Consider the following 27,222-nt stretch of genomic DNA (forward strand, 5'->3'; position numbering starts at 1 on the left):
TAAAAGTAGAAGTAGAAATCATATATCAAACAGATGGAAAAGCTCTTTAACCTGAGCAGGCTGAAAGCAAAGAGAAAGGTTGCCGTAACTTCTGTCATAGAGCTTCAATATGCTGATGACAACATAGTGTGTGCACGCTCAGAAGATGACTTCCAAACCATTCTAAATATATTTTCAGAAGCTTACAAAAAGCTTGGCCTATCACTCAATATCCAAAAAACCAAAGAGCTTCACCAACAAGCACAAAACAACCCCTCTGCAACGCCACAAATCCAACTCAATGATGTAACGTTGGAAAGTGTTGATCACTTCTCCTACCTGGGCAGGTATCTTTCCACAAGGGCATACACTGGTGCCAAAATCTAGCATTGACTGACTCTGCAAGTGCAGCTTTCTCCTGACTGAAGTGCAGTGTTTGAGGACCAGGACATTCACAAGAAACCAAAATTTTTCTTTACAAAGCTATTGTACTATCAACATTACTGTATGCTTGGGAAACATGGACCACTTATAAACACCATCTCCAACTCTTCTAAAGACTCCATCATGGTGTCTCCAGAAAATTTTACACATCACTTGGGAAGACAGGCAAACTAATACCCGTGTACTGGAAGAAGCAAAGATCACCAGTGTCAAAGCAATGATTCTTCAACATCAACTTTGTTGGGCTGGTCATGTTGTGCGGAAGCCTGATTGTCGTCTTCCAAAGCAATTACTCTATTCCAAACTTAAAAATGGAAAGCATAGTGCTGGTGGTCAACAAAAGAGGTTTAAAGATTCTCTCAAGGCAAATCTAAAAAAAATGTATAAACACAGACAACTGGGAAACACTGGCCTGCAAGAGCTCCAATTGGAGAACAGCCTTTACCAAAGGCGCCGTGGACTTTGAAGACGCTCAAACGCAGGACTAAAGGGAGAAACGTGCTAAGAGGAAGGCACTTTTGGCAAACCCTCAACATGATCAACACCCGCCCAGAAACCTATATCCCCACTGTGAAAGGATGTGTGGATCCAGAATTGCCTTCACAGTCACTTATGGACTTAATGTTAAAACCGTGTTCATCGAAGACCTTACTCAGCTACAAGGGATCGCCAATGAAGAAGGGTGCATCTGTGACTGGATACAGCAAGCTTATAAAGCTAGGACTTAAAACATAAGAGTTCAGATATCCTACCCCTTCTATCTAAATTTCAATCCGAGTTTGAAATTTAAAAATAAAATTTGAAAAACCGAGTTTGAAATTTAAAAATAAAATTTGAAAAACCACAATGTAAGCTTTATTGTAGGAGAGTGATAGGACAGGGGTTGCCCCCTGCACCTTGGCATACGGGTGGGTGGGGAATCAGCAGCCGGTCAGAGGTTGTTGGACTGCAACTCATCCCACGTTGGCCATGCTGCCTGGGGAGCTGATGGGGAGTTTTGAGCCCCACAACATATGGTGGACCACATGCAGTTCCCTAATAGACTGTGGCTTCAGCTGAACCTAGGATGCAGCTGCAAGGTGGCAGCAGCCCTGTGGGCTCAGGGCAGGGGCCTCTCTTCTTTCTTCAGTCAGATGAGCTGTATGGTCAGGGGACCAGCCTTTTAGGCAGATGTGGGGTGAGCACTGCTTTTGTTGTTGTTTAGTCGTGAGGAGGGATCTGGGCAATGAGTTATGCTGGGATGCTACCCGGCAGGGTCAGCCTAACATATAGCCTTTCGCCCTAGATTTGAGCCAGGCACCCATTACACATAAAAAATAAGCAGCCCTTGGTGCCTGGTGATGACGACTGGGTGTTGGAGCTGGATGTGTTCACAAATGCTCCATGTCCGATACCTGTCTGCAGCTCTGGCTGGTGGTAAGGGAGCTGGTCTGTAGAACTTGCAATATGGGGTTGAGTTCCAGGAGCCCCATATCTTTTGTTCCTGACATTTGGGGGGGGGGAGTTAAGTGGAAGCATAAGGCCCTCTTCCTCCTGGTGGCACTTGAATTCCCACCTGCTGCTTCTCAGGTGTGTGCGTGCTAGATGCTTGGGTTCAATAAATGTTAAGATTTAATTTGAGCTTATTATGTTAAAACAGGATGGCAGACCTGTTTGCCTGAAAATGTGTGCTAGACTCATGTGTATAAGGCCAGACCTAATACACATGGGGAACAAGTGAGACCTACCGGTAATCTTCTTCAGATGTTGCTCCTACCTCTGGCAAAGATGAAAGAGGAGTGATTATAAATCAACACACTCCAATTTAATCCAGGGGAGATTCCCCACCCACCCACCATCCCATTTTCCCCACTCAAAACCGAATGGACCCCAATATTTCAATCGATTCTGCAGTAAATTATGGCACACCACCATATACTCTAGTATTGTGCCTCCCTCCCTCACAGCCCCATTACACAGCTGCGTAAGTGTAATGATTTTTAAAACATTTTTAAAGGGATGACCAGTATAATTATGTAGGGTGGGGTTGGCAACACAGGTTTCCTTCCTCATTTTCTCCCCCCCCCAAAAAAAATACTACTGCCACAAGGACTGGTGGTGTTCCTAGCCTGATTTGCAGCCATTGCCCAGCAAATGCCGCCACAGGACACCGTATCGCAATTTACCATTCTTTCTAAGGACACTGGGGGTGGGCGATGGCTTCTCCTGATATGCATGGATTGCATCTTTCCATTCATGGCTAGTATGCAGCAGAGCTGTCAACCTTCCTTTTTTTTTGCATTGGGAAACAGCCATAGCTGTCAACTTTCCCCTTTTTTGCAATGGGAAACACAGCTGGAATAAGGGAATTTCCTGCAAAAAAGGGAAAGTTGACAGCTATGGTATGCAGGTGTTACTCTCTGGCTGGTGTGTTTCAGCACTGTTTTTATGGGTGCTGGGTGAACACTTCGTGGTAGTTTAATTCAAAGTTTCACAGAACATGTCATCTACTCCAGTGTTTTTCAACCTTTTTTGGGCAAGGGCACACTTGTTTTATGAAAAAAATCACGAGGCACACCACCATTAGAAAATGTTAAAAAATTTAACTCTGTGCCTATATTGACTATATATAAAGTAATTCTCTTGAATAGGAATCAAATAAACACATTTTTTTCCCACGGCACACCAGGCAACATCTTGCGGCACACTAGTGTGCCGCGGAACAGTGGTTGAAAAACACTGATCTACTCAACACTTCCTTCTTTTCTTTTGGTACTTTATTGCTCAAGCTTTGGACCTCACAGTCTTAATCTTCAGCAATGTGCAAAAGGGGAGGCATTACAAGAAAGGTGACAACACTTGCCCATGGGAGAAGGATGCTTGTGTTGACAGAGGAAATAAGACAGGATGAGGCTATAGTAGAAGGGACATAGTGGTTTTGTTTGTTCATAAGTCTCCCATACAATTACCTTATTGTGGGTAAGATGATTACTTTAAAAAAAGGGCCAAAGAAACAAAGTGAAGAGTGGGATTTGGGATTAGATTAAAGTGGAACCCAAGAGAGATGTCAGTGAAAAAACAAAATGGAACTAAGGAGGAAATGATCCTGATAGAATTCCCAAGATCAAGAGCAACCAAGTCAGAATGCATGATTGAATAAATAACGTCCCTAAGATTACTCCAGGTCTGCTCTGCCACTCACATTTCCTATGCAGACAGACATAAAGCAGCACCATAGCCCCAGCCCCTGCCTCTTATTCAATCAGATAGAAAAATAAAGGTCTAGTTCACTGGAAATTCTTCAGTTTTACAAAACTAACAGAACTGCATTTCAGCTTCAAGCTTCTACATCATCTGCTTTTTCTTCAACTCCATTCTGTTTGTCGTCTTTCATTTCTGTCTCTTCTCTGCAGACTGCATCAGCTTCCACCTATGGAAAAGATATGGCAGAGGAAAATACGGTAAGAAGGAATCTCACCTCTTAAGCTACTTGAGTGTTATTAAAGCAGGTTTTCCCAGTTTTTGATACAATAATCTTCTAAAGCAAAGGAAAATAATCCAAATTGAAGAGTTAGTTATGAAACGACTAACAGAGGGCTTAAATCAGGAGCTAGGAGCTGTCAACCTTCTGTGGCCTGAGAGCACATTTTAATTTTTGAGCAAGTGCCATCTCCTATGATCACTCCCCCCCCCATCCCCTGGATCAGCTTCCCCACACAAAAAGAGAAAAGTGAGTCACACACTTCACTTTTTCAAGGGATCTGGATAGAAGTTGGATCCAGTAGATGTTCAGCACGTAGAGCTGAAAGATGGAGTGTGAAAGAGTTTCCCTCTTCCAAATTCTTCCTGTAGCTTAAGGTACTTTTTCAAGAGAGGAAAAGGTAACCACCCTCATCTCATGACCACCCAGGGTATTGGGGACTTAAGAGGGTTTAAAAGTAAGGAATGGCTTGGGACCCCTAAATATGTTCCAAGCAGCAAGATGAATGTATTTTAGGAAAACTGCTGAAACACTGACAATCCATAGAGAAAAATGAAACCGTCCTCTTATAGTACAGTCATACCTCGGGTTACGTACGATTCGGGTTGTGTACTTTTTGGGTTACAAACTCCGCTAACCAGGAGGGGCAACCCGAAGCGTGCACAATTCGCGCGTGCGCAGAAACGTTTTCGCGGTCTGCGCATGTGCAGAAGTGATTTTTCGGTTTTTTCTGCGCAGAACGAATTATCCGGGTTACGTTCTTTTCGGGTTACGTACTGTAACCCGGAACGAATTAAGGACGTAACCCAGGGTACCACTGTATACAACAGTTTGGGTGAAGAAAAGAGTAATTTGTTTACTGGTGAAAATATTTGTGTGATTCTGCAGAACACTCCTGCTTACCTTTCCTTCCTTGCTGGCAAGTCTTTGAAACATGTTGGCATACATCTTTTTCTCTCTCTCATGCTGCTCACGGATCTTTTGCTGACAAATTATTAGCTGCGCTTTGGCTGCTTTGTTGCTTGGGTAGAGCTGCAGCACCTTCTGGAAATCTGCTCGGGCTAGTTCATAGTCATTGACAGCCAACTCAGCCTCCCCACGGCGGAAGAGGCCTTTCTCGTTGCTGCTGTCTAGCTCCAGAGCCTGGCAGGCAGGCAAAACAAGAAAAAAAGGGGGGGGAATTAGGAAAAATATCCAAGCTTCATCATGAGAACATACAGCTAGACATCTCTGGTGCTCTTGAAGCATGCAGTTAAAGGAAATGTTGTGTTTCAACACAAAATGGTGTATAACATACCTAGGCTCTCAAAATGTGAAGGCCTCCTATTAAGAGACCTACAGGTGAAACTCGAAAAATTAGAGTATCGTGGAAAGGTTCATTTCTTTTAGTAACTCAACTTAAAAGGTGAAACTAATATATGAGATAGACTCATGACATGCAAAGAGAGATATGTCAAGCCTTTATTTGTTATAATTGTGATGATTATGGCGTACAGCTGATGAGAACCCCAAATTAACAATCTCAACTTTGGGGTTTTCATCAGCTGTACGCCATAATCATCACAATTATAACAAACAAAGGCTTGGCATATCTCTCTTTGCATGTCATGAGTCTACCTCATATATTAAACTCCAGTAGCTAATGAAAACAATTGCTTACATAAATGGACTTTTCCACGATATTCTTATTTTTCGAGTTTCACCTGTAAAACGTCTTAAAGGCTTACGTGTGACAGATACAGCTCAGCAGCCTTAGAGAGGGAGGGGATGAGATACAGCAGCAGCCTCACTTATCCAAAGAAGGAGGGAGGGAGGGAGGAAGCAGCAGGAAAGTGAAAAGAGGAAGCATGTGCTTGCTTGGGAGACTGGGAAGAAAAGTATTGATACAGAAAAAGAACTGCTCTGCTGCATGAGGCTATTTTATTTTATTTTTTTATTAAAGATTTTCTTGATTTACAAAGGTAGTGCAATGTCTCTCTCGTATTTTTCCATATAACATTGCATGAGGCTATTTTAGCATTCTGTTCTCAGCAGTGACCAGCCAGATGATCAGCATGAATCTCTTCCCCTGGTGCTTCTATTTGCTCCTTGGTCTTCCAAAGTATAGGTTCTGCCATTAAAGTTAGTACGGACGGATAGACCTCTCCTCTGTCAATCTGCCTTCTCATTATTTGACTCCATCCACGCTACTCACAACTCACTCACAAGGCGCAATGGCCATTAGCTTAGATAGCTTCAAGGTAAAAAAAATCAGTCAAATTCACGGAGAAGTGGTTTATCAATGGCTAATGGGAGGCAGGGGCCTAAATTGGGTACTGTACAGTGCACAGTTGCAAGCATCTTCTCCCAAACCATTTTAAAAGCAGCTTTTGGATGTCGAGAATTGAACAGCCGAAACAAGAGTTTGGGGGAGAAAGTGGGTGCTTAACTTTCCATCTCTGACTGTTTTTCAGCTCAAAACAAAATAAAAAATTCTTTCCAGTAGCACCTTAGAGACCAACTAAGTTTGTTCTTGGTATGAGCTTTCGTGTGCATGCACACTTCTGTTTTTCAGCTCACCACCCTTTCCCACTCAGAACAGGTCGGGTTGGAAAGGTGTTCACTGAGCGACTTTCAGCCATTTTCCCCACACAAATGCCCAGATTACAAAGGCTGTTCTTAGCTTCCGGTCTCCCCTTCATTTAGTTTTACAGCAGTTGGGGAGGAGGAATATGTTGGGGGAAGGGGTGTTCTGAGGCAGACAGCATGCAGACTGGCACAATCTGCCTGGGCATCCATTCTGTAACTGATGGGGTTAGGGAAGTTTTAGGGGCTCAGTCAAGCTTTGGAAAGCTGTTCACATATGACACTAGTTTGTTTATCCTCTTCTATATCAGCATGGAGGTATTTGCACATACTGGGGATACAATAAGAGAAAGGAGGCAAAGGCTAAGCTAGTGAGTTCTTCTCAAGTTCCTCTACTTGGCACAGGCCATGGATATACAATTAATAAAAGTTTTATGTTATAGCATTCCCATTCCCAGCTTCTGCAACTCAGTTTTTCATGTCACAGGAGTGCAGCAGCAGCTGTGTTAGCTGGAAAACCAACTGGTCTGAAAACAGCTTCACAAATAAAAGGATTTAATTATTTTAAAACCACATACACACTGTATCACCAGTCCAATAAAGGGTACCATTTGGGTACCCTTTGCACATCTTCAAGCACAGCACAGCCCGGCGAGCTTGTTATTACTGGCTGACACTCCTGCCTGCATTCCTGGATATCTAAAGTGCTGCTTACCTTGTTGCAGTTCTCCAAGGCCTGGGAATACTCCTTCAGCTTCAGATGGCACATGGCCAGGTTAAGATGGGCAGCAAGTCTCAAGCTCTCGGCCTTTGCTTCATCTGCACCTGAGAGTCCTGTTTCATGTTCCAGCCATGACACTATCTTCTTGTATTGTAATGCTGCCCGTTTGTATTTTCCCTCCTGGAATGCAATCAGTATGGCATCAGACTCAAATGGATTAGAGGGCCATATTCCCTACCCAGCAGATCTCCCACCCCACCCCCAGCAGGCAGGCTGACATAATGCCCAATTATGTTCAACTGAAGCTAGAATAGGGCAAAAATTTGAATGTTTAGTTGCATGTAGCCGTGCATGGTTAGTTGGGCAGAACGTGGATTCTACCTCAACTGGGATTGTTGAAAGGAAGCATTAACCAGGTGTCTCAGGAAAGCTAGACTATCAATCTTATCATCTCTGACAATTGGCTCTGTCGACTTGGGCTGACAGAGGTTGGAATCCAACATCTGGAGGGACACATTTTTCCATCTCTGCTATAATGAGTAGCTCAGCTCAACATACTGCATATTTATCTCTTGTTGCACCCACCTCTTCCCTAGCACTCATGGCAATTATGATATATTCCTTTACTCCTTAGTTTCTCATTGCATAATAGACAGAGTGGCTTTTAACGCTACCCTGCCTTACAGTGCAGATCAGGGGAGATAAAAGGTACATTAGGATTTACTAGTAGATCTCTGGATGATTTGCAGTAGGTCAGCAAGGATTTCTGACTCCCAATTGCTGAACACTTGGTTGCGTTGACCAACTAAAAAAACAATTGCCACAGAAGCAGAGTAGTGTATGTTCCTCAACTGTTCAGCCTTGTTGGCAATGTTCGGGACCTTAAATGACACACTTCTGTCACAGGAAGACCAAAGTGAATAGGTCCCTGACACACAGCATAGGGGTGTAAGGGAAAGGGCTATCATTGCTCTCCAAAACATCTTTGCAACAATGAATTAAAACATTGTTTTTTTAAAAACAAAAAACAAAACAAAACAGAAACAGATGGGAGGGTATTGTTTACCAGTGGCTCCCCTACTGGAATGGCCTCTGTCAGTACATGCATCTTTTACATTCTTGCTGGATAGCTGTGAGTTTGCCAGGAGTGCCAGTGTTTGACCGATTCCCACACTGTTTCAGACTGACCTGATGCCAGTAGGAATTTACAGGATATAAGAAGAGAATTCAAGGGAATCTCTCTCATACTGCTTTGTGGGATCTCCCACCTTTATGCCCAACTCTGAGTAAGATCACAAGCACACGCTAGATTCACCTAGGGTGATTCAATATGGTTTCATGGGGTCAGAGAAGATGAGGAAACAGAATGCTCATGGCCCATTAAAGGGGCTCCCTGTTCTGATCCTGGTCCTCTCCCACCTTATAAAAATGAAGATGATGGCCACTTGGGCTGCCATACCATCTGGCTGAATGCCTCCCTAGGACAACTAACTGTACCACTCCGAGTACCATGGGAAGATCCTTGCTACCCATACTGAATGAGGGACTTGTATCTATTTAGAGTGGCCTCTAGTTAAAATGACAGCGGAGGGAGAATATAGCCTATAAGGCTACAAAAGCTTCTTGCTAGAAGGCAAGAATTAGCTGAGTGGGAGAGGACCATTCCTTGTCTCTTAATATCAGAATATTTTAAGCCCTGCCTCCTGCTGTAGGGGCACAGGAGTTAACCTGTCTTCCCTCAATGGAGTACAAATGTTGGCAGCTTTATTCCTTTCAAAGTTGTAGCATTTAAATTCTATGCTTTCATCTCAGCCTATCCAACAGGTGCCAGAAATTTCACTGCCATAGGCAGGGATATCTTAAGCATATGCAGCACCGGGGTGCAAAGATCCGCCCGGCGCACCCCCTACCCGGTTGCCCAGTCCCAGGCACGCTGGAGGGTGGAGCTGGCTGGCCGCCTCAGCGTCTCGCTGGCTCGGTCGCCCCTGAACTTGCAGCGCAGAGCTGCCCACAGCAGAAGAGCCCGCCGGGGCACTCCGACCGACAGGCGGGCTCTTCCCCAGACTCAACTCTTGGGCCCCAGACTCTTGGCCTGGCGCCCCTGAGAACCTGATGCCCGGGTGCCCCGCACCCCTAGCTCCTATGGGTAAGACGGCCCTGGCTGTAGGCAGAGTACAATATAGATTAATAAAGCTTTGAAAACTTTGTTGTACATCACACTCAGGTAGGTTTTGGGACATTAGAACAGGCTAGTGAAACTATGGGCCTCACTTTTATGACTATGGTACCTATAAGCAAGTTTCAGCATTGTAAACAGTTTCCCTCTACTCCAACATACAGCTCTTTTAGTCATCAATAATCCTAATTCCAATCATGCACCCATACCACAATTTCAGAGGAATGCAAATCAAAAGATATGGCACACTCAACATTACTTCAGTATCTGCCAAGGGTGTCTGAATCCCCCATTACACTTACTTTGAAATACTGAGTGCCCTTTTCCTTTGCAATGGACCCTTGTTCCAGCTTTTCACTGGTGTTCATCTCCCACGACTCTTTAGCCTGTCCAGACAAAAAAGAAACCAATCAAGGGGGTGCTTTTTTGAAGACAAGGCGTCTATGGAAGAATGGCATGAAACTGTATAGAAGCGTAAAGTGGAGAGACACCAGGCAAGCAGATATACGTCAGTTTACTGCCTCTACTGCTGGGCATAAAGCACACACTGACGATGCGACACAAGAAAATGGAAGCAGCAAGCAAGGGTAACCTAGTCACCACATTCAGAGCTGCTTAAATGTAAGCCAGAGGAATAGTACACCCCTTGAGCTATGTCTGTACGTCTTCGTATGCCAATGCTGCACAGCAGAAATTTAGCATTTTGTGCTTTGCTGTCCCTTCCTTTGTACCCTTTATCTTTGGGTCTTCTCCCTATATCCCAAAACACCAGATTGTGCTAGGCTGTTTTTATTTTTTATTTTTATTTTTTATAAAGAATTTATTGGTTTTTACAAAACAAAGAACAACATAACACATAACACATACATCAACACAAACCCAAACATAAACCCCACAATAAAACCATAACAAAACAAATCACACCAATAATTCTTTTTCTTGTTTACACAAAAAAAAAACTTTTCTTGTTCGAATCAATACTCGGTGACTTCCCCCGTTTTCTCTCCTTTGGTTCCAATTCTAATTTTACTTTAATAACTTCTCATCTCTGAAATTAAATCATTCAAAAATCAAAACTAAACATACTTCTTAAAATCTAGTTTTTACTCCAAAGTAATCTTAAATCAAATCTATTCCAAATATTACTTCATGATAATTAATAATATAGCTTCATAACACATCATATAGCTTCTTATATCAAATCATATCATACATATTCTTTCACTTAGACTGCTGCTAATAAAAAAAAAATCAAATATCTCTTCTCTAGTTCAAAAACTTAAAATCTTAACACACCGGCTTCAGGGTACCATAGTAAACCATCCTAATTTTATCCTTAATGTATTTCACCCTATCCCTTTTCTAACCATTTTCTTTCGCCATCTCGGGGTCTCCCCCCAGACATTCCTCCATCTTACACCAAAACCATTTTTCAGAATGTCCTCTTTTCTTATAAGTCCACAGTTCCAGACGTAGTCTACAACAGTCCTTGCAGGGAGCATCAGGGTACACAGATCATCACCTTCCAGCATCTCCGCTTCAAAATTCCGTTCATCTTTTGATTGTAGATAAATAAATCTTCTCCCCATCATTCCTGGGCTCTCACCCCAGAAATTGGATATAAATTGTCTTCTGATCCTGGGTCTCTCACCCCCACAGGACCCTTCATCTTCTCGGAGTTGCAAAAACATTGTACTTTGTACTTCGATAATTCCCTTAAGCTCTCTGCCAAGGTTTTCTTCCATTTTAACAATGTTCTGAATAGTCTTTCCTGTGAGATATAAATTGTCATCCTGATTCAGCAAAGTTAATTTCTGGTTCAGCAATTCTAATTTCAAAAAAATAATCCTTTGTTCGTGAGTCAGTCCAGAGTCTAAAACCAGCTTGAAAACGAAACCCAACATGGTAGAAGTGGGCATAGGGTATCAAATTTCAGTATTTTTCCATCTTAGTCACAGTACTTTTCCATCTCAGTCACAAGTCTCCGCAGCCATTTTCCCTGGAGTCAGGGCGAAAAGATTACATTCTTCCACTTTAAGAAGAAATATTCCCACCAACTTAGGTCCCCCAAAAAGGGTCTAACCAGTCTCACTTGTCTCACTTGTCAAATTCGAAACATTGTATCCACCACTACAACAGCAGTCACCATCAAAGCAGTTACTTTCTCTTTCACACAAAGGGGGGAAAAAACGGGCTTCCTTTCCGTCGTATCTCCCGGAGCGCCAAATGTCAAAAATAGATCCAATGTTAACGTACTCACGGCCAACGGGCTTCTTCTGTTTCCCTTCTGACAGGTCCGGTTGGGGCATGTCTCCACAGCCGGTCCGGTTGGGGCATGTCTCCACAGCCCAGCTCCGTGGTCCCTTCACCCCCACTCCCCCTTTACAGGGGGAACGGGAGAAGGGTTCGGAGCCATAGCGGGCTCGCCGGAGAGCCCATGCCGCGGGACGCTCGACCCGCGGTTTAGCGGAGCCCCGCTTTGCGGTAGCGGGGCTCCTACCCCCGGGCCAGCCTGAGTCGCTTCACTGCCGAAGCGACCCACGACCGCCCGCGATGGCGTCCTCGCCGGAAGTCCGTGCTAGGCTGTTTTTATAGCCTCTAGATTTATCTGCAACATGGTTCCCTGTTGCAGCCAAAGTGCAACACTTCTGTGAAGCCAGTGCACTAGTGTCCCATGTAACATACAAAATATCGGGGTGGTAATGTTCTTGTTTACACCTCTCATGACTCAGACTTGTCATGGCCCGGGGGGGGGGGGGGGTTGGACAGACCCTGAAAAAATGAAGAGAAAGCATCTTTCCGGTGGTCTTCTCTCAATTATGTCCAATGGAAAAAATAGAAATCGGGGGCATTGGGTTTTTATGAACTATTTTCTTTTAAAATACTGAGTAAAATAGTTTCTAAAGACAAGGTTTCAAAATTTTGCTTTACCCACCCTTTTATGTCCTCGAAATGATTTCTAATAACTATGTATGACAGTTTGCAATACTAGGCCATTGCAATTCCTGTACAACTCTCATATCTCTCATCTCTTTCATATTACTCCATCTTCTGGAGTGTGTGAAAGAAAAGGTTTGGAAACATACAACCAAATCACGAAGCAATATGTGAAAAAAGTAGAGATGCTTGTTTCAGTACGTGACATGTGAACCATCAGTTCTGTGAAATCCATGGAGATAAAACTGAAAACTCAAATCAAACTACTGATTTGAAATGTGAGATGCTAATATTTCAAGGATATATTATTTATCACTTAACAGTGCAACTGCATCCATGTTTACTCAGAAGTCCTACTGAGTTCAATAGCACTTGCTCCAAGATATACAACTACAGGATTGCAGCCTCAATTTGACAACTGTTATATCATACAATTTAATTTTATGTGTTATAGATAAGGCAGTTGTAGAATTCCTTTCCCAGGGAGATCTACCAATCTCCCTTTCTTCCAGTTTTTAGACAAATTCTGAAATGTGACTCTTGCCTTTTGTACAGCAGAATACATTCCAGCCACAAAATTGCACACACACCCCCAACACACCCTTCCAGTCTACAATGCATGCAAGCAAGAGGCACAGTTTAATGACATACTTCACCCTGGTGAAAACAGTTAAGATGATGCATAACAGGGTTCATGTTGGTGTGACCTGGGGAGAGCAGACATGGCTCTGGCTTGAAAAGTGATGAGTCTCCTTTACTCACTGGCCTCCTACTAAGGTACATTCCCTGTGCTGTTGGACTGGCAAGTTAAGTGTGGGAGAAACTTGGTTTATGAAGACCAAGGAAAGGGGTTTGTGAGGGTCCTGGCTTTGGTGTGTGGGATCTGGTTCAGCACCCTCCTGCCTGCTAGGTTCAACAGAACTCTGCTCCAGTTCCTCAGACGGTAACCCTAACCTTCAGTCATGACACCACCATTCCACAGTGAGACTAAGACTGGCAGGGAACCAGCCATATCAGCAGGAAATTCCCCCAGAGCATTCAGGTATCAATCAGAAAGGAAGATGGGATTAAGAGCAACCTGGATTTATTAATTTTTTTTAAAGAAAACTTTATACATTCATTAAGTACTGTATAATTTTTGTTGGCATCCATCTGTCTGGAAAGACAATAGAGTGTGCCTCTGGGGGTGAAGTCAAACCAGTGTTCAAAACTAACTGGGTGCCAGTTGCATTTTGCAACCCAAGAGCACCCCCTTTGCAACCAAGTGGAAATTTCCTGTCTCAGAGTTTGCGACTGAAATCTCACACTGTGGGAGAGAGTGAGGGAAACAATCCTGACTGTGTACAAAAGCTCAAAAGCTGTTACTGGCTATTGAGCTTCTGGCATTCCCTTTCAATGCTACTCTCCATGAAGCCTTTTGATGTGCTGTGGCTTTCCATTGTGGAACGATGTGCATAGCTGGCGGTATCAAGAACCCACCCACCCCCAAACAGGATGACGCCATTCCCACCCTTCACCAGGGATTCTAAAGCTGGTAGCAGCGCATTTTGTAAACCATCCCCACCCTAACCCGCTCCAGATATAATATTATAACAACAAACAATAGTAATTTCACATGGAACAAACAAGTTTAAATCAATAAAAATAATACAAGTTGGGAAAGTATATTGTAGCTTCATTTTATGCAAGTTACTGTAATACAGTGGTACCTCTAGTTACAAACTTAATTCTTTCCGGAGGTCCGTTCTTAACCTGAAACTGTTCTTAACTAGAGGTGTGCTTTCGCTAATGGGGCCTCTTGCTGTCGCTGTGCCACCAGCACACGATTTCCGTTCTCATCCTGGGGCAAAATCCTCAACTCGAGGTAACTCTTCCAGGTTAGCGGAGTTTGTAACCTGAAGCGTTTGTAACTCGAGGTACCACTGTACATTTCTATTTCTTTCACCACACACATCCTGTCATGGATTGATTAATATGAACCTTCTTTCTATCATTAAAAGAAACCCCTCCTTTACTTACCTTTTCAAAGTTTTTAAGTTTGATCTCATACTGTAGCTCTGCATCTGGAGGGATCTGAAATTTTGGTTTCCCAGCACTTCCAAAACCATAGCTGTGGAAGAAATGAGACGCTTTTCTAAGATCCAGATCTGCTTGTTTTTCCTCCTTTGAAAGGCATCACATCACCCACCTCTAAATAAGCAACCTCATAAGCAACCTCATAAGAGTGCCTACCTACAGATATACCCAATCCCCAAAGCAGAGTCTATTTGCAGTGGCAACAACAGGGTGTGCCTCATGCACCCAAGAAAGTGGTGTGTCAGGACTGCTTCAAAGCAAAGCGTATACCTGGGCTTGAGATACACCACGGACTCTTCCAGCTTATCCATTTTCTGAAGTGCTTTGTCCACGCCAGGAGGAAGGTCATAGTTTTCTCCCTCTCCTACTTCAAACCGCAGCTCCCGTTTGTCAAATAGTCGGTCTCCATGCCGACCTTCCACCTCAACTGATACAAAAAAATGGCATGTTTAGATGGGATTACTGGGATTATATATATTATCCTCTCTCAACAGTTTAAAGCACTATATCAATACTAAGCATGGTTATCTAGCATGGTCTGAGAGGAGACAGGGGTATAGTTACTTAATAGAGCCATACCATGCCTTTTAGGATGTCTTCACAAGATGGCTTGCAAATAGAGTCAACAAGAAGTAACAGTACACTAAAATTCCAGATCAACATCCCCATCCATCGTCTTTTTACTGCTACTTACTCTCTACCATAGCTCCCTCGTTGGGTTTGGAGTAGCCTTCTCCCTTCTTACGAATTCTTCGGATTATTCCACCATCTTCATCATCTGTGAGGTCTTTACCCTTGAACTCAAACAGCTCTATCTAGAGGAATGAACAAAATAATGCAAATTCAGATTTAGCCCATGGTGAAATTCTGAAGGGTTGACTTTATCACAGAAAAGTAGGAGGGAAAGTAGCATTAACTGAAGAGGCATCATCATCATCATTATTATTCAAGATTTAACTAACCCTCCTTCAAAACCGGAGTGGGGTGGGGTGAGGTGGGGTGGAGAATTGAAACAGATAATTTGAACAGGTATGATAACAAATGAAGTGAAAATAAAAATGAACAAGAAAAAAAAACAATGAATTATTGAAAAAGCCAGTCCACTGACCAGAACTATGAAAGGAGTATTCAGCTAATACAATATTGGAACGGGTACCTAGGAGAATGCCTCGTCCCACTTGAGTCCCTTTCCATTACCACATGCTAAGACCACCAGTTCTGCTTCACGTGCAGGTGTAGGCAGGGGCAGAGCAAGGGGGAGTGTTGAGGGCAGTCCGCCCCAGGTGCACTGCCGCTCCGTAGCGTGCATGCGCGTCACTCCGCAGCGACGCATGCACACTACGGAGTGACGCTGTGCATGCGCGCTACGGAGCAGTGCCGCGGGCAAACCCCAAGCAAGGGTATGACACATGCGGAGCGAGGTTGCCTCACTCTGCGGCTTGCTCAGGGTTTGCCGGCAGCACCGCTCCACGGCGCACATGCGCAGCATCGCTCTGCATGTGTCATACGTAGTGACGCATGCGTTGTACGTAGCGATGCTGCGCACGCACACTACGGAGCGACACCCCGCCCCCGAGTCCCCTGTGTTTGCCGCTCCGGGTGGCCAAGTGGCTTCTTACACTAGTGGGTGTAGGAAGGCAAAAGGCAGCGCCCTCAAACTGAACTCTCTTTCCAGCAGCTTCTCTTGCAGTCTGTATGGCTGACTAAACCATTTTTACTGGAAAGACATTTTGAAGACATTTCTTAAACCAAAGCTGAGATTCCTGCATTGCAGGGGGTTGGACTTGATGACCCTTGGGTCCCTTCCAACTCTAAGATTCTATGTTTTAATTACATTGAGATCTTTTACTCTATCACTTGGTCAACTTTTCTGTGTTATTTCTGAATTTGGTTTTATACTTACAGCAGTAAACGTGAATGAATAATTTTATCATTACATTTCTTACAACAAAGGTAATCATACAGGGCCTGTGTTCTTCAAATATTGTTCCGCTTTTGCCAAACAAGTTCCATATCTACAGGGACTCATTGATTCTGCTGCCTTTGGCACCAGCTGTTCAGCTTTTAGCCTTGGCAAACATGTACAGTGGTACCTCGGGTTACATTCGCTTCAGGTTACATACTCCGCTAACCCAGAAATAATGCTTCAGGTTAAGAACTTTGCTTCAGGGTAAGAACAGAAATCATGCTCTGGCGGTGCAGCGGGAGGCCCCATTAGCTAAAGTGGTGCTTCAGGATAAGAACAGTTTCAGGTTAAGAACAGACCTCCGGAACGAATTAAGTACTTAACCAGAGGTACCACTATACAGCTGCTGGGGACAGCAGTTGTCCTGCTTCTGCCACAGATGAAAGAATAGCCTCCCTGACTTACCTCAAAAATCAGTGTGGAATTGGGAGGGATCTTAGGGGGACTGCCAGCAGAGCCATAGGCATATTCTGGTTTGCAAGTTATTTGACAAAGTTCTCCAAGTTTCATAGTTCCCACAGTGATGTCCCAAGCTTTGATGACTTCACCTAAAAAGAAGAATTTAGCCACATTACTAAAAAGCAAGCACCTGTAAGAAGCTGTTGTCATCAGCAGTCATTTATTCACATTCTCCCTGCTGGCAAAAAGCAAAGACATTGCAGGAATAAGACCCAAAGCAGGTCACAAACTCCAACTGAATTAAAGAACCAGGACACCTCTTTGACACTTGTCTATCCATATTAGGAATGCTGAAGAAGAAAAAGTGAAAAGGAAGTTCACGGATTATTAATAAAAGTACTGGAATACTTTAAAACGGGATTTCCCAAATTTGGAACTCCAGCTGTTTTTGGAAAGCTGATCCCTGATCATTGTTTCTGCTAGCTAGGGATGATGGGAGTTGTAGTCCAAAAACAGCTGGAGACCCAAGTTTGGGAAACCCTGCTTTAAGAGAACAATAATTGTGGCAGGTACTTTAAAACAACAAAAACTGTAAGCTCAGTTCTGCTGTCACAGTAATAGAGACTAGAACAGAACCTTCTCTTCTCTGGAAATAGGACTTTCTCCCAAAGATCTCTAGAGGTATGGCTGATACTTCCTTTCTCCATCAATGGAACCTCGTCCATGGCAACAGGGTGGAATAGATACTTAACTCTGTCCCAGAAAGCTATTTTTCCTGCTCCAAATAACCATCCTCCATCCAAGCTGTTTTTACCTCTGCAGAGATCCAGAGGCAGTAAACATTAAAAAATGGAACTCTGCTGAGGGAAAGTAGTTGGGTTCACCTTAAGAACCTCATCACTTCTATGCTCAAAACTGTCCCTGGCCAAAGCAGCTTTTTGAACATATTATACTTCATTACATTTATATTCTTTGTTTTTAATATTCTGTTGGGAGCCGCCCAGAGTGGTTGGGGAAACCCAGCCAGATGGGTGGGGTATAAATAAATGTTGTTGTTGTTGTATTTGTGCAAACTGTAGTTGTGCCTAACAATTTATACTCATCGCATTAGCTCAATACATTTCTATTCAACAGAGCAAACAAGTGAAAATAGCCTGTGTGGCATTCCCGACAAACAACAATGGTGAAAGCGAACCTGCATATGCTATTGTGGCTTCTATTCAACAGTATTTATGAAACCACATAACAATTAAATTCTGTTCCCATAATGAGAAGACAATTCTCTACAAAAGTGTGGGACAATGAACATTTTACACTGCAAGTTAAGAAGAGGATCATCATTCAATATGGAATATGCAATGCATCATTTTTTTAAAATGCTGTTGAAGAGATCATGTTATTGTGTACCAGGCATAGAACACACTACCTTTCCCGAAGTCAAACGAGAACTTGTCCTTTCTGTCCCGGCTTGAGTCAAACTTTGTGCCATCTAGAAGCCACCCACTATAGTGAACAGTCACTTTATCACCTATCATGGGTGATTCTGTCCCTATTCCTTCTTTCTTGATAATCTGTAGTGGGGAAAACAAAACAATATTTATATGAACTACTAGGAAGCCATGCTACCCTAAGAAGTAAACCAAGTTTGTTAAGAAAGATTTTACAGCTTGCTGTGGCAACGCCATCTGATACTACAGCATTTTATTCATTCAACAAGTGTTAAAGGGTTGTACTTCACTGTTCTTGAATGTACCGTATTTTTTGCTCCATAAGACACACTTTTTCCCTCCTGAAAAGAAGGGGAAATGTCTGTGCGTCTTATGGGGCGAAGGCAGGGCATCAGGACCAGCAGCCCGAAAGGGCTCCTTTTGGGCCACTGATCCCATCTCCTCTGCCGCCGATGCTGCCCACCGCCAACACTCGCCCTCCACTTGCTCCTCCTCAGCTCACTGAAAAGCAAGCGGGAGAGCCGCTGAACGCACAGCGTGCCGGGGAGGAGCAAGCGGTGGGCAGCATCGGCGGTGGGCAGTGTCGGCGGCAGAGGAGATGGGACCAGCGGCCAAAAAGGAGCCCTTTCGGGCCGCCAGTCCCTCCGCCGCCACCTCTTGCCCTCCGCTTGCTCCTCCCCGGTGCACAAGCTGGGGGGCAGTGGCAGCTTCCCTTTGTGGGAACGGAGCTGGGCAGGAGCCACTTACATGGGTGTAGGCGGCTCCTGTCCCTATGCTGCTTTGAAGCAAGCTGCGAGGGAAGGCTCCGATTCCCTCCTCCGCAGCTTGCTTTTGGGCAGCAGAGCTGGGCAGGAGCCGCTTACACGGGTGTAGGCGGCTCCTGTCCCTCTTTGCTGCTTTGGGGCAAGCCACAGAGGAGGGCTCCACTTCCTTCCCTCCTCCGCGGCTCGCTTTGAAGCGGCAAAGCCCCGGGAAGGTTTGGGAGTGGCAGGCAGGCTGTGCGACGCTGCCTCGTGCTCCTGGGCTGCTCTCTTTGAGGAGGGGGAGAAAAAAAAGTAGGGAGAAGGAAAGCCTCCCAAGCCTCCCAGCCTTCTGCAGGGATTGCTCTCCTCCCAAAGGAGGCTGTGATTCAGAATATATATTTTTTTCTTGTTTTCCTCCTCTAAAAACTAGGTGCGCCTTATGGTCAGGTGAGCCTTATGGATCGGGGGGAAATACGGTAATCAACACTGCAAAATTCCATTTCCTGCTGTTAAAGATTTAAGACATCTTGACTGCAGCTAGCGGCACCTCTAAGTTACTAGGCTTCAGTTCACAAACCCTCGCTATAAAATGAGATTTTGTGATCAGATCTTCTGCATGAGAAAATTGTAATGATAAATACATAAAACCTTACTAAATAAACTAGCAACGCTCCGTTCTCTACTTAGGAACACAGATCATTCCACTGTCAGAGCTTCAGCTCAGTTTTATAGTGATGTTTAATCCACCTTTGAACTAGTCAGGAATTACAAATGTTTTTAGAACAGCACAGCTGTTCAATGGACATCTGTCCAAGTGGAGCCCTCTAGCATGACTCTTCAGCTATGACTGCTTTATACAGAGTCAGTGTAGTCAAACTAAGAACTGCATCTCATGCAAATGGGAGAAAAGCACAATGTTTGTGCCTTGTACATTTTTTTCTAGGGGTGGTGGTATCATAATTTAATTTCTGTAAAACTCTACAAAGTAGGCTAAACTAAGATTGACTACCACAAGTGAGCTTCATGGCTGCGTAGGGGGCCATGGCTGTTCTGGGACGCGAGTTGAAGATTTCCACAAACAAACAAACTCTACAGCAGCTGATCCCTTCCCCTTGCAAACTTAAGTAACTCGTGATTACTATCACACAGGTTCATCAGCTCAAAAAAAAGTTATTCTTTACTGACTTCTCTCCAGACTGACAGGTGTGCACATAGAGAAGGAATACATGTACAAAAGGAGCACTCTGTCACCACCAGCGTCAGCACTAAAGACGTGCCAGCAGCCAGAACTGCTGGACTTTTACAGTGTACTCAAGTTTAGAATGAGCGTACTAAGTTCTTTTTTAAAAAATCAATTTTTATTGAAAGTTTTCCACAAAAGATACAATAAAAATCACAGTAATTTAAACAAGAAATAGATGGGGGGGGGGAGATGAGCAAAGGAAGAGAAAAAAAGAAAAGGAACTTACAAAGTCCTCTATCAAAATTCATTCTTAACCCTTATTCCACACACAGAAAAGTGAGCCCTCCCAGCTCTCACCTGGGAGATCCTCTTTGCCTTGCCCCTCACAGAGGGCCCTTCATCTTGAGATAGGGAACTTCAAATTACAGAACAAAACGTAAGTATAACAAGAAGAAGGAAAAAGAAAGAGGAACCATAAGAAAGTAAGATATAAAAGAGGCTGAAAAGAAAGAAATAGGGAGGGCTTCCAATTCCCTGTCTTCCAATCATACTAAGTTCTGTTTCCACAATCCATGTTAATAAAAGCAGAACTCTTACCCTTTTCTGTTTTTGTGCTCACATTCATTAACACAGGTAAGAATTTAGGAAACAGCAGGTGCCATTCACTCGGTATCTACAAATGTAGTGCTTTCTGGGAATTTTTAGGTTATTCAGACTCACTCAACCAACTGCTCTTTAAACATCTGTTTTACAGCAAAGAAAATACAGCAAGGAATAAATAACCCACAGAGAATGCATTTGTTTGCTCGAAAGGTTTGTTTGTTTATTTAAAAAAATCTGTATACCACTGTATCATTATATACGTCAAAGGGCTTTATAAATCAATACAAGAACCTTGAACCTGACTCAGTTGCAGATAGGCAGCCAGGGCAGCTCTTTTAACAATGGTGTCACATGTTACCAACCCGCAGCTCCCAGCAGCCATCTGACCACCACGTTCTGCATCAGGTGAAGCTTCCAAACCAGACCCCAGGGCAGCCCCACATAAGAGCACATTTATATCTAGCCAGGGGGGCGTGGGGGGCACTGAGGTGTAAAACACTGAGCCTTGGGCTTGCCGATCAGAAGGTCGGCGGGTCGAATCCCCGCAACGGGGTGAGCTCCCGTTGCTCGGTCCCTGCTCCTGCCAACCTAGCAGTTCGAAAGCACATCAAAGTGCAAGTAGATAAATAGGTACTGCTCCGGCGGGAAGGTAAAAACTGCGTTTCCGTGCGCTGCTCTGGTTTCGCCAGAAGTGGCTTAGTCATGCTGGCCACATGACCCGGGAAAACTGTCTGCGGACAAGCGTCAGCTCCCTCGGTCAGTAAAGCAAGATGAGTGCCACAACCTCAGAGTTGTTTGCAAATGGACTTAACTGTCAGGGGTCCTTTACCTTTACCTTTTATATCCAGCCAAAGCATGGATAACAGTGGCCAGGCTATCCTCGTCCAGGAATGGCGCTAGCTGTCAAACCAGATGAGGCTGGTAAAAGGCCTTCCTAGCCACAGAGGACACCTGGGCCTCTATTGACAAAGATCAATAGGAGTATCCTTCAGAAGGAGTGCAACCCCATCCAGAATTGCCAATCTCCCAAAACGGGAACCACCCATCAAAAAGGGACACTGACTTCCGGGAGAGAAGCATAGGGGTTTGGAAATTGTTCCGCTAGCTTCAAGTGACAGAAGATAATCACATGGTGATTGCTAATAGCCAGACAAATAGTCTGGCTCTTAAATCAATCTGGAGATAAGACTGATCTGGAAGTTAACCTCGACACTTGGATCAAAGCCATTTTTCTGCTGTCTATGCCCTGCAGTTTGCATAGTAGTTAAAATGAGCTGGCAAGTCGAGGAGAATGCCCTCATGCCCGAAACACCACATAATCACCTTATGAGAAAGAAAAGAACTGCACCCTCTCTTTTTAAAATCCTTCAAAATGTTAGGGGCAGGAAACTGTAATGAGAGACCAGCCCCCTCCATCTGCTGGGGAAAATCTATAATTTGAAAATCTGTGAGCACCACTGTCTGTTGTGGGGGGAAAACCAATAAAGATCACAATGGACAGTAGGAAAGGAATTATACAGAATATATTCCTATATTCTGATATCCCTTTTTTGTTGTTCCCTGCCACTAAAGAACTCAAGAAACTGAAAGTGGAAAAAGATCATTAGCCATGAGAGAGAGAAAATGTTTTGAGATAAGTTACAGCTGCAGAAGTCCAAGACTGTGATTTTAAGGGGAAAACATTAAGGTGGATTGAGTGGCTAATAATAACCAAAACATTTAAAGCCTCCAGTATGGTAAACATACTTTTGGATCAACCAGTGACTGTGGCTATTGTTCAGCAGTTGATGGCTGAACAATTAAAAATGATCAGATCAATGTTTGATGAAGAAAATGAACTAATGACAGAGAAAATGAGCCAGAGGAAAATGAGGTAGAAAATGGAAATGGGGAACATGCAGAGGCCCCAGACCAAACTGAAGGAAGCAGATGGTCACGTGGAAATGGAAATTACATTGGTACCTTGGTTCTCAAATGCCTTGGCATTCAAACACCTTGGTTCCCAAATGCTGAAAACCCAGAAGTAAGTGTTCTGGTTTTCGAATGCTTTTTGGAAGCCGAACGTCCAATGCGGCTGTCAGCTATTGTTTCCAGGGCGCCTGCACCAATCAGAAGCTGCGCCTTGGTTTTCGAAAATTTCCGAAGTCAAATGGACTTCCGGAACGGATTAAGTTTGGTGCTTTTGTTTTTGCTATTTATTTTGTGTTTTTGTTTTCGAGGCTTTTTCGGTTAATTTGTTTTTGTGACTGTGTGGAACCCAGTTCAGCTACTGATTGCTTGACTGTGTAACTGCAGAAATGGATAAAAGCCCCCCATCCAAACAATGACTATCATCAATGCAGGTAAGAAAAAAAAATAATTAAATTTTTATCATCTACAATACTGTCTTATTTATTTTATAGTACATTGATTATCACTTTCATTTTAAGAATCAATGGTCTCGTTAGATAGTAAAATTCATGTTAAATTGCTGTTTTAGGGGTTGTCTTTAAAAGTCTGGAACAGATTAATCCGTTTTACATTACTTTCTATGGGAAAGCGCACCTTGGTTTTGGAATGGACTTCCGGAACAGATTAAGTTTGAGAACCAAGGTACCACTTTACCTTCATACAAGGAGTCTCGTTTCAGTCAGGAGGGGAGAGATCTTAAGTTAAGAGGGGTGTAGTGACCCCCTGGGTTTGTTATACTGCCAGAAGTACCTCATGAGTGTGATTGGTAGAAGGTTGGGAAACTGACAGAAAGTACCACCTTAAGAACCAAAGCATTTAACACCTATGCCATTATGTTTTAAGAAATTGAAGTAACCTAACTAGCATAATTATTAAGTTAACCATTTCCTTTCTGTAAAACAAATCTTTCTTATTTGTTCAACTTCTGCCTGAGTCTCAAAGTTTTACCTTAGATACCTATGATTCTGTATAGCATCCCATTCCTTTACCATTTGATCTGTTCTGTTGTCACAAAACAAAATCCTATGCCTTTTTTGTCTTTTTGCTCCCTAACCCCCTTTTGGAGGAGTATAATCTTTAGAAATCCAGAATTTAGTTTTGCAAAGTAAGACTGCTTCCATGCTAGCTATTTAATTTGAATTAATATCCTTTAATCATTATGTTTTTACAGGAAATCCTGATGACATCAGCAATGTGTTATAGCTCGGCGATTCACATGTTACTTTCCCATCCTTTTTTTAAACGTTTGTGGCAATTTTTGTCTTAAACACAATTGCCACACCAGCCTGCAGAATGAAGACTGGTGCTAGAGGCTTTTCAGAGCTATTGTTCCTTCATTTGTAGTTTCTCTCTTGTCCCTTCTTACCTGTTCATGTCTCTGTGACTTCTCAACTGTCCTCAGTTGGTCAGTTTTGAAAAAAGTGACTTTTAATCAAGGGATAGAGTAACCAAACAGTTATCAATGCTCAGGTAACTTCTGAGTTAAGACTACAGTACTGCAATGCGCTGTATGGTGGAGCTACTCTTTAAGAAAGATCAGAGACTGCAGCTAGTACAGAAAGTAGTTGTGCAACCTTTAATTAGGACAGTTTACTGGGAACATCTTGCCAGTACTTTTTTTTTTAAAAAAACTTCACTGGCTGCCAATCTGTTTCTGACCCCAGTTCCAGGTGCTGGTGTTGCCCTTTAACACACTAATCTTAAACAACTGCAATAAAAAAGGCACAGTCCATATTCCCAAGAAACTGTGGATGCCTTGCAAGCTGCGGGTTTATTTTGATGTCTGCAATTTTAAGGCATATAATTTCAGTTTAAGGCACGTGCATCTTAGTTTATGTCATTCCACAAAAGACTGCAGTGGTTAACTTTTAGTTTCATTTTCAAATAGTAATTCACAAAGGTTCATACTTGTTAGGTGTGGTAATTATCACTACAAGAGAAACACGGATGAAGAAATCAGACTTGGATCTGAACTAGATCAAATCCCAACCTCTGTAAATTTTGGGTGAGTCAACTTCAATTTCTATTTAAAGAACAGTAATATAAACAGCTTCTTACAATAAAGATAATGATATTTCTATACTGCCCTGCATCTGAAGATCACAGAGCGGCTTACAATAGATTGCATCCAATAATTGGAAACAGAAATACATCAATTGTCTATCCTCATTTTGTTTTTTGATTTCTACTAATCTTAAGGAGCCTATAAAATATAAGTTTAAATAAAAGCTAAAGCAAAACACAGCATCCCTTTGCTACCACCCAGTGGTTCAGTAACCTGAGGCATATGCAGCTCTCCTGCCTGCTCACAAGGGACTGTGTTCTGCACAGCAAAGAAAAGCTTTCTCTGTGGTCTGCACTATTTCATTCTAACAAAGAAGCCAGTACAGATTACCTTGGGTTACAGAGGCTTCAGGTTGCGCGTTTTCGGGTCACACACTGCGCCGAAGCCGGAAGTACTGGAACAGGTCACTTCTGGGTTTCTGTGCATGCGCAAAAGCGCGACCCGTGGTGCGCAGATGCGGCACTGCAGGTTGCAAACGTACCTCCCACACAGATCATGTTCGCCACCCGAGCATGCACTGTATGTAACCACTGAGAAGAATTAAGCCTCTTGTGCAAGATGTGATCTGGTAACTGGCTACCACTCCGGAAAGTAGAGTTGTAGAAAACTTGTACAGTGGTACCTCGGGTCACAAACACCTTGGGTTACAAAAACTTCAGGTTACAGACTCCGCTAACCCAGAAATAGTACCTCAGGTTAAGAACTTTACCTCAGGATGAGAACAGAAATCGCGCGCTGGTGGCAGTGGGAGCGGTTAAGAACGGTTTCAGGTTAAGAACGGACCTCCGGAACAAATTAAGTTCATAACCAGAGGTACCACTGTGGTTGGTCATGGCAGGGCCTACTTGTGTGCAACACACAGTTAGGTGGGTGTTAAAGAAATATAAGGTACCACCAAAAGAAGCAATTATACCTACCCTCTTCAATATGCACTTCATTCCTTTGCAAGTCTTGTCTTAATTTAGGTGTCACTACAGGTAGCGCTGTGGGTTAAACCACAGAGCCTAGGGCTTGCCGATCAGAAGGTCGGCGGTTCGAATCCCCGCAACAGGGTGAGCTCCCGTTGCTCAGTCCCTGCTCCTGCCAACCTAGCAGTTCGAAAGCACGTCAAAGTGCAAGTAGATAAATAGGTATCACTCCGGTGGGAAGGTAAACGGCGTTTCTGTGCGCTGCTCTGGTTCGCCAGAAGCGGCTTTGTCATGCTGGCCACATGACCCGGAAGCTGTATGCCGGCTCCCTTGGCCAATAAAGCAAGATGAGCACCGCAACCCCAGAGTCATCCACAACTGGACTTACCAGTCAGGGGTCTCTTTACCTTTACTTTTACCCCTTCATCCATCCATACACAATAAAGGCCAAGCTCCTGTGACCTGTGAGGCTGCTCCCTAGGTGCATTATCTTGCCAAGGCTGCTTACTGAGTTGGCTTTTATCTGTTACACCTCCTTTTCCTGCATTGTATTTTACTCCATGTTTTTGTTTCTGGATAATACTGCGATTTCAATTTGTTGTAAGCTGCCCCAAGTGATGCAAAAGCTAGAGATATACCGGTATGTGGTGAATAAAACCAACGGTATCTAGTAGTAGGGTGGCCGTTTAGTGACAGGTAAGAACAGCTATCTTGGTTGTTAAAAGCGCAGAAGGCAGACCAGGAACAGTTGCTGGGATAAAAATCAGGGGGCGAGAAGGGCATTCTGCACATGCTCAGAGGCACTCCCGTTGCTACTCCACAAGTTCTTGGGCCTAAGCACTGAAATGGATTTGAAGCCCGAGTTTGACCCTTCCCTCCCGGGTGCAAACTGAACAGCGTCTCCCTCCTCAAGTCTCGGGCACCTTCCAGATCATCTTCTTCTACACCCAGGGCACACCGACCCGGGAGCCCCTTCCCGTGAATTCCCTGGGCCTCGCCTCTCGGAAAGCCGCAGCTCCCCGGGATCCTCACGGCCGGGGGCGCCGCGTGCGCTTCCGAGTCCTCTCCCGCTCTCACGTGCGGGGCTGGAGGCGCCACCACGGCTGTCCTACTCCGCGGGGCTGTTGTCAGGCTCTAACCGCCGCAGGCCTCGGGCAGTGAGCTCAGACCGCAGCGGCCACCCCCTTGAGGGCCGCTTACCGGCGCCGCTTACCTTGAGGACTCCGCCGTCGCGGCCGGGGGTGATGTCCACGGCCGCAGCTTCTCCCTCCTGCGGCGGAGCGGCGCTCATCGCCTCGGCCTTGCCCTCCTCGGCGGTCATGGCGGCCTCCGCGGCTCCTCCCCGGCGAGCTGGCAAGCACGGGCCGCTTCTCTCCTTCGGCGATCCGGCAGCAGCAGCAGCAGCAGCGGGGCTCTTCCAGGCGGCCCTTGGCGGCAACAGCGGCGGCGGCTCCTCCTCCGTCGAGGCGTTGGGCCTGCTGCTTCCTCTCGGCTCTCCGCTCGGCAGCCGGGCCCGCGCTCACCTCTCGAGCGCCCCCTCGGACGGGCGGGCCGAGCGGAGGAGGCGGAGAAGTTTCCAGAAAGGGAGGCGGCGCCTAG

General features: G+C 44.3%; 1 protein-coding gene across 1 annotated transcript; it reads right to left on the reverse strand.

Moving 5' to 3' along the window:
* Positions 1-3,157: 3,157 nt before the first annotated feature.
* Positions 3,158-26,983, reverse strand: FKBP4 (FKBP prolyl isomerase 4). The gene is made up of 10 exons (XM_033159837.1): positions 26,837-26,983; positions 18,150-18,294; positions 16,730-16,872; positions 15,053-15,173; positions 14,629-14,785; positions 14,302-14,392; positions 9,648-9,731; positions 7,164-7,349; positions 4,787-5,026; positions 3,158-3,832 (listed from the first exon to the last, which is right to left on the reverse strand). Exons 1-10 carry the CDS (start codon positions 26,942-26,944, stop codon positions 3,740-3,742), a joined length of 1,368 nt encoding a protein of 455 aa, XP_033015728.1. The 5' UTR covers positions 26,945-26,983; the 3' UTR covers positions 3,158-3,739.
* Between the last annotated feature and the right edge of the window lie 239 nt (positions 26,984-27,222).

Source organism: Lacerta agilis, chromosome 9 (assembly GCF_009819535.1).
Source record: "Lacerta agilis isolate rLacAgi1 chromosome 9, rLacAgi1.pri, whole genome shotgun sequence".
Lineage (NCBI taxonomy): Eukaryota > Metazoa > Chordata > Lepidosauria > Squamata > Lacertidae > Lacerta > Lacerta agilis.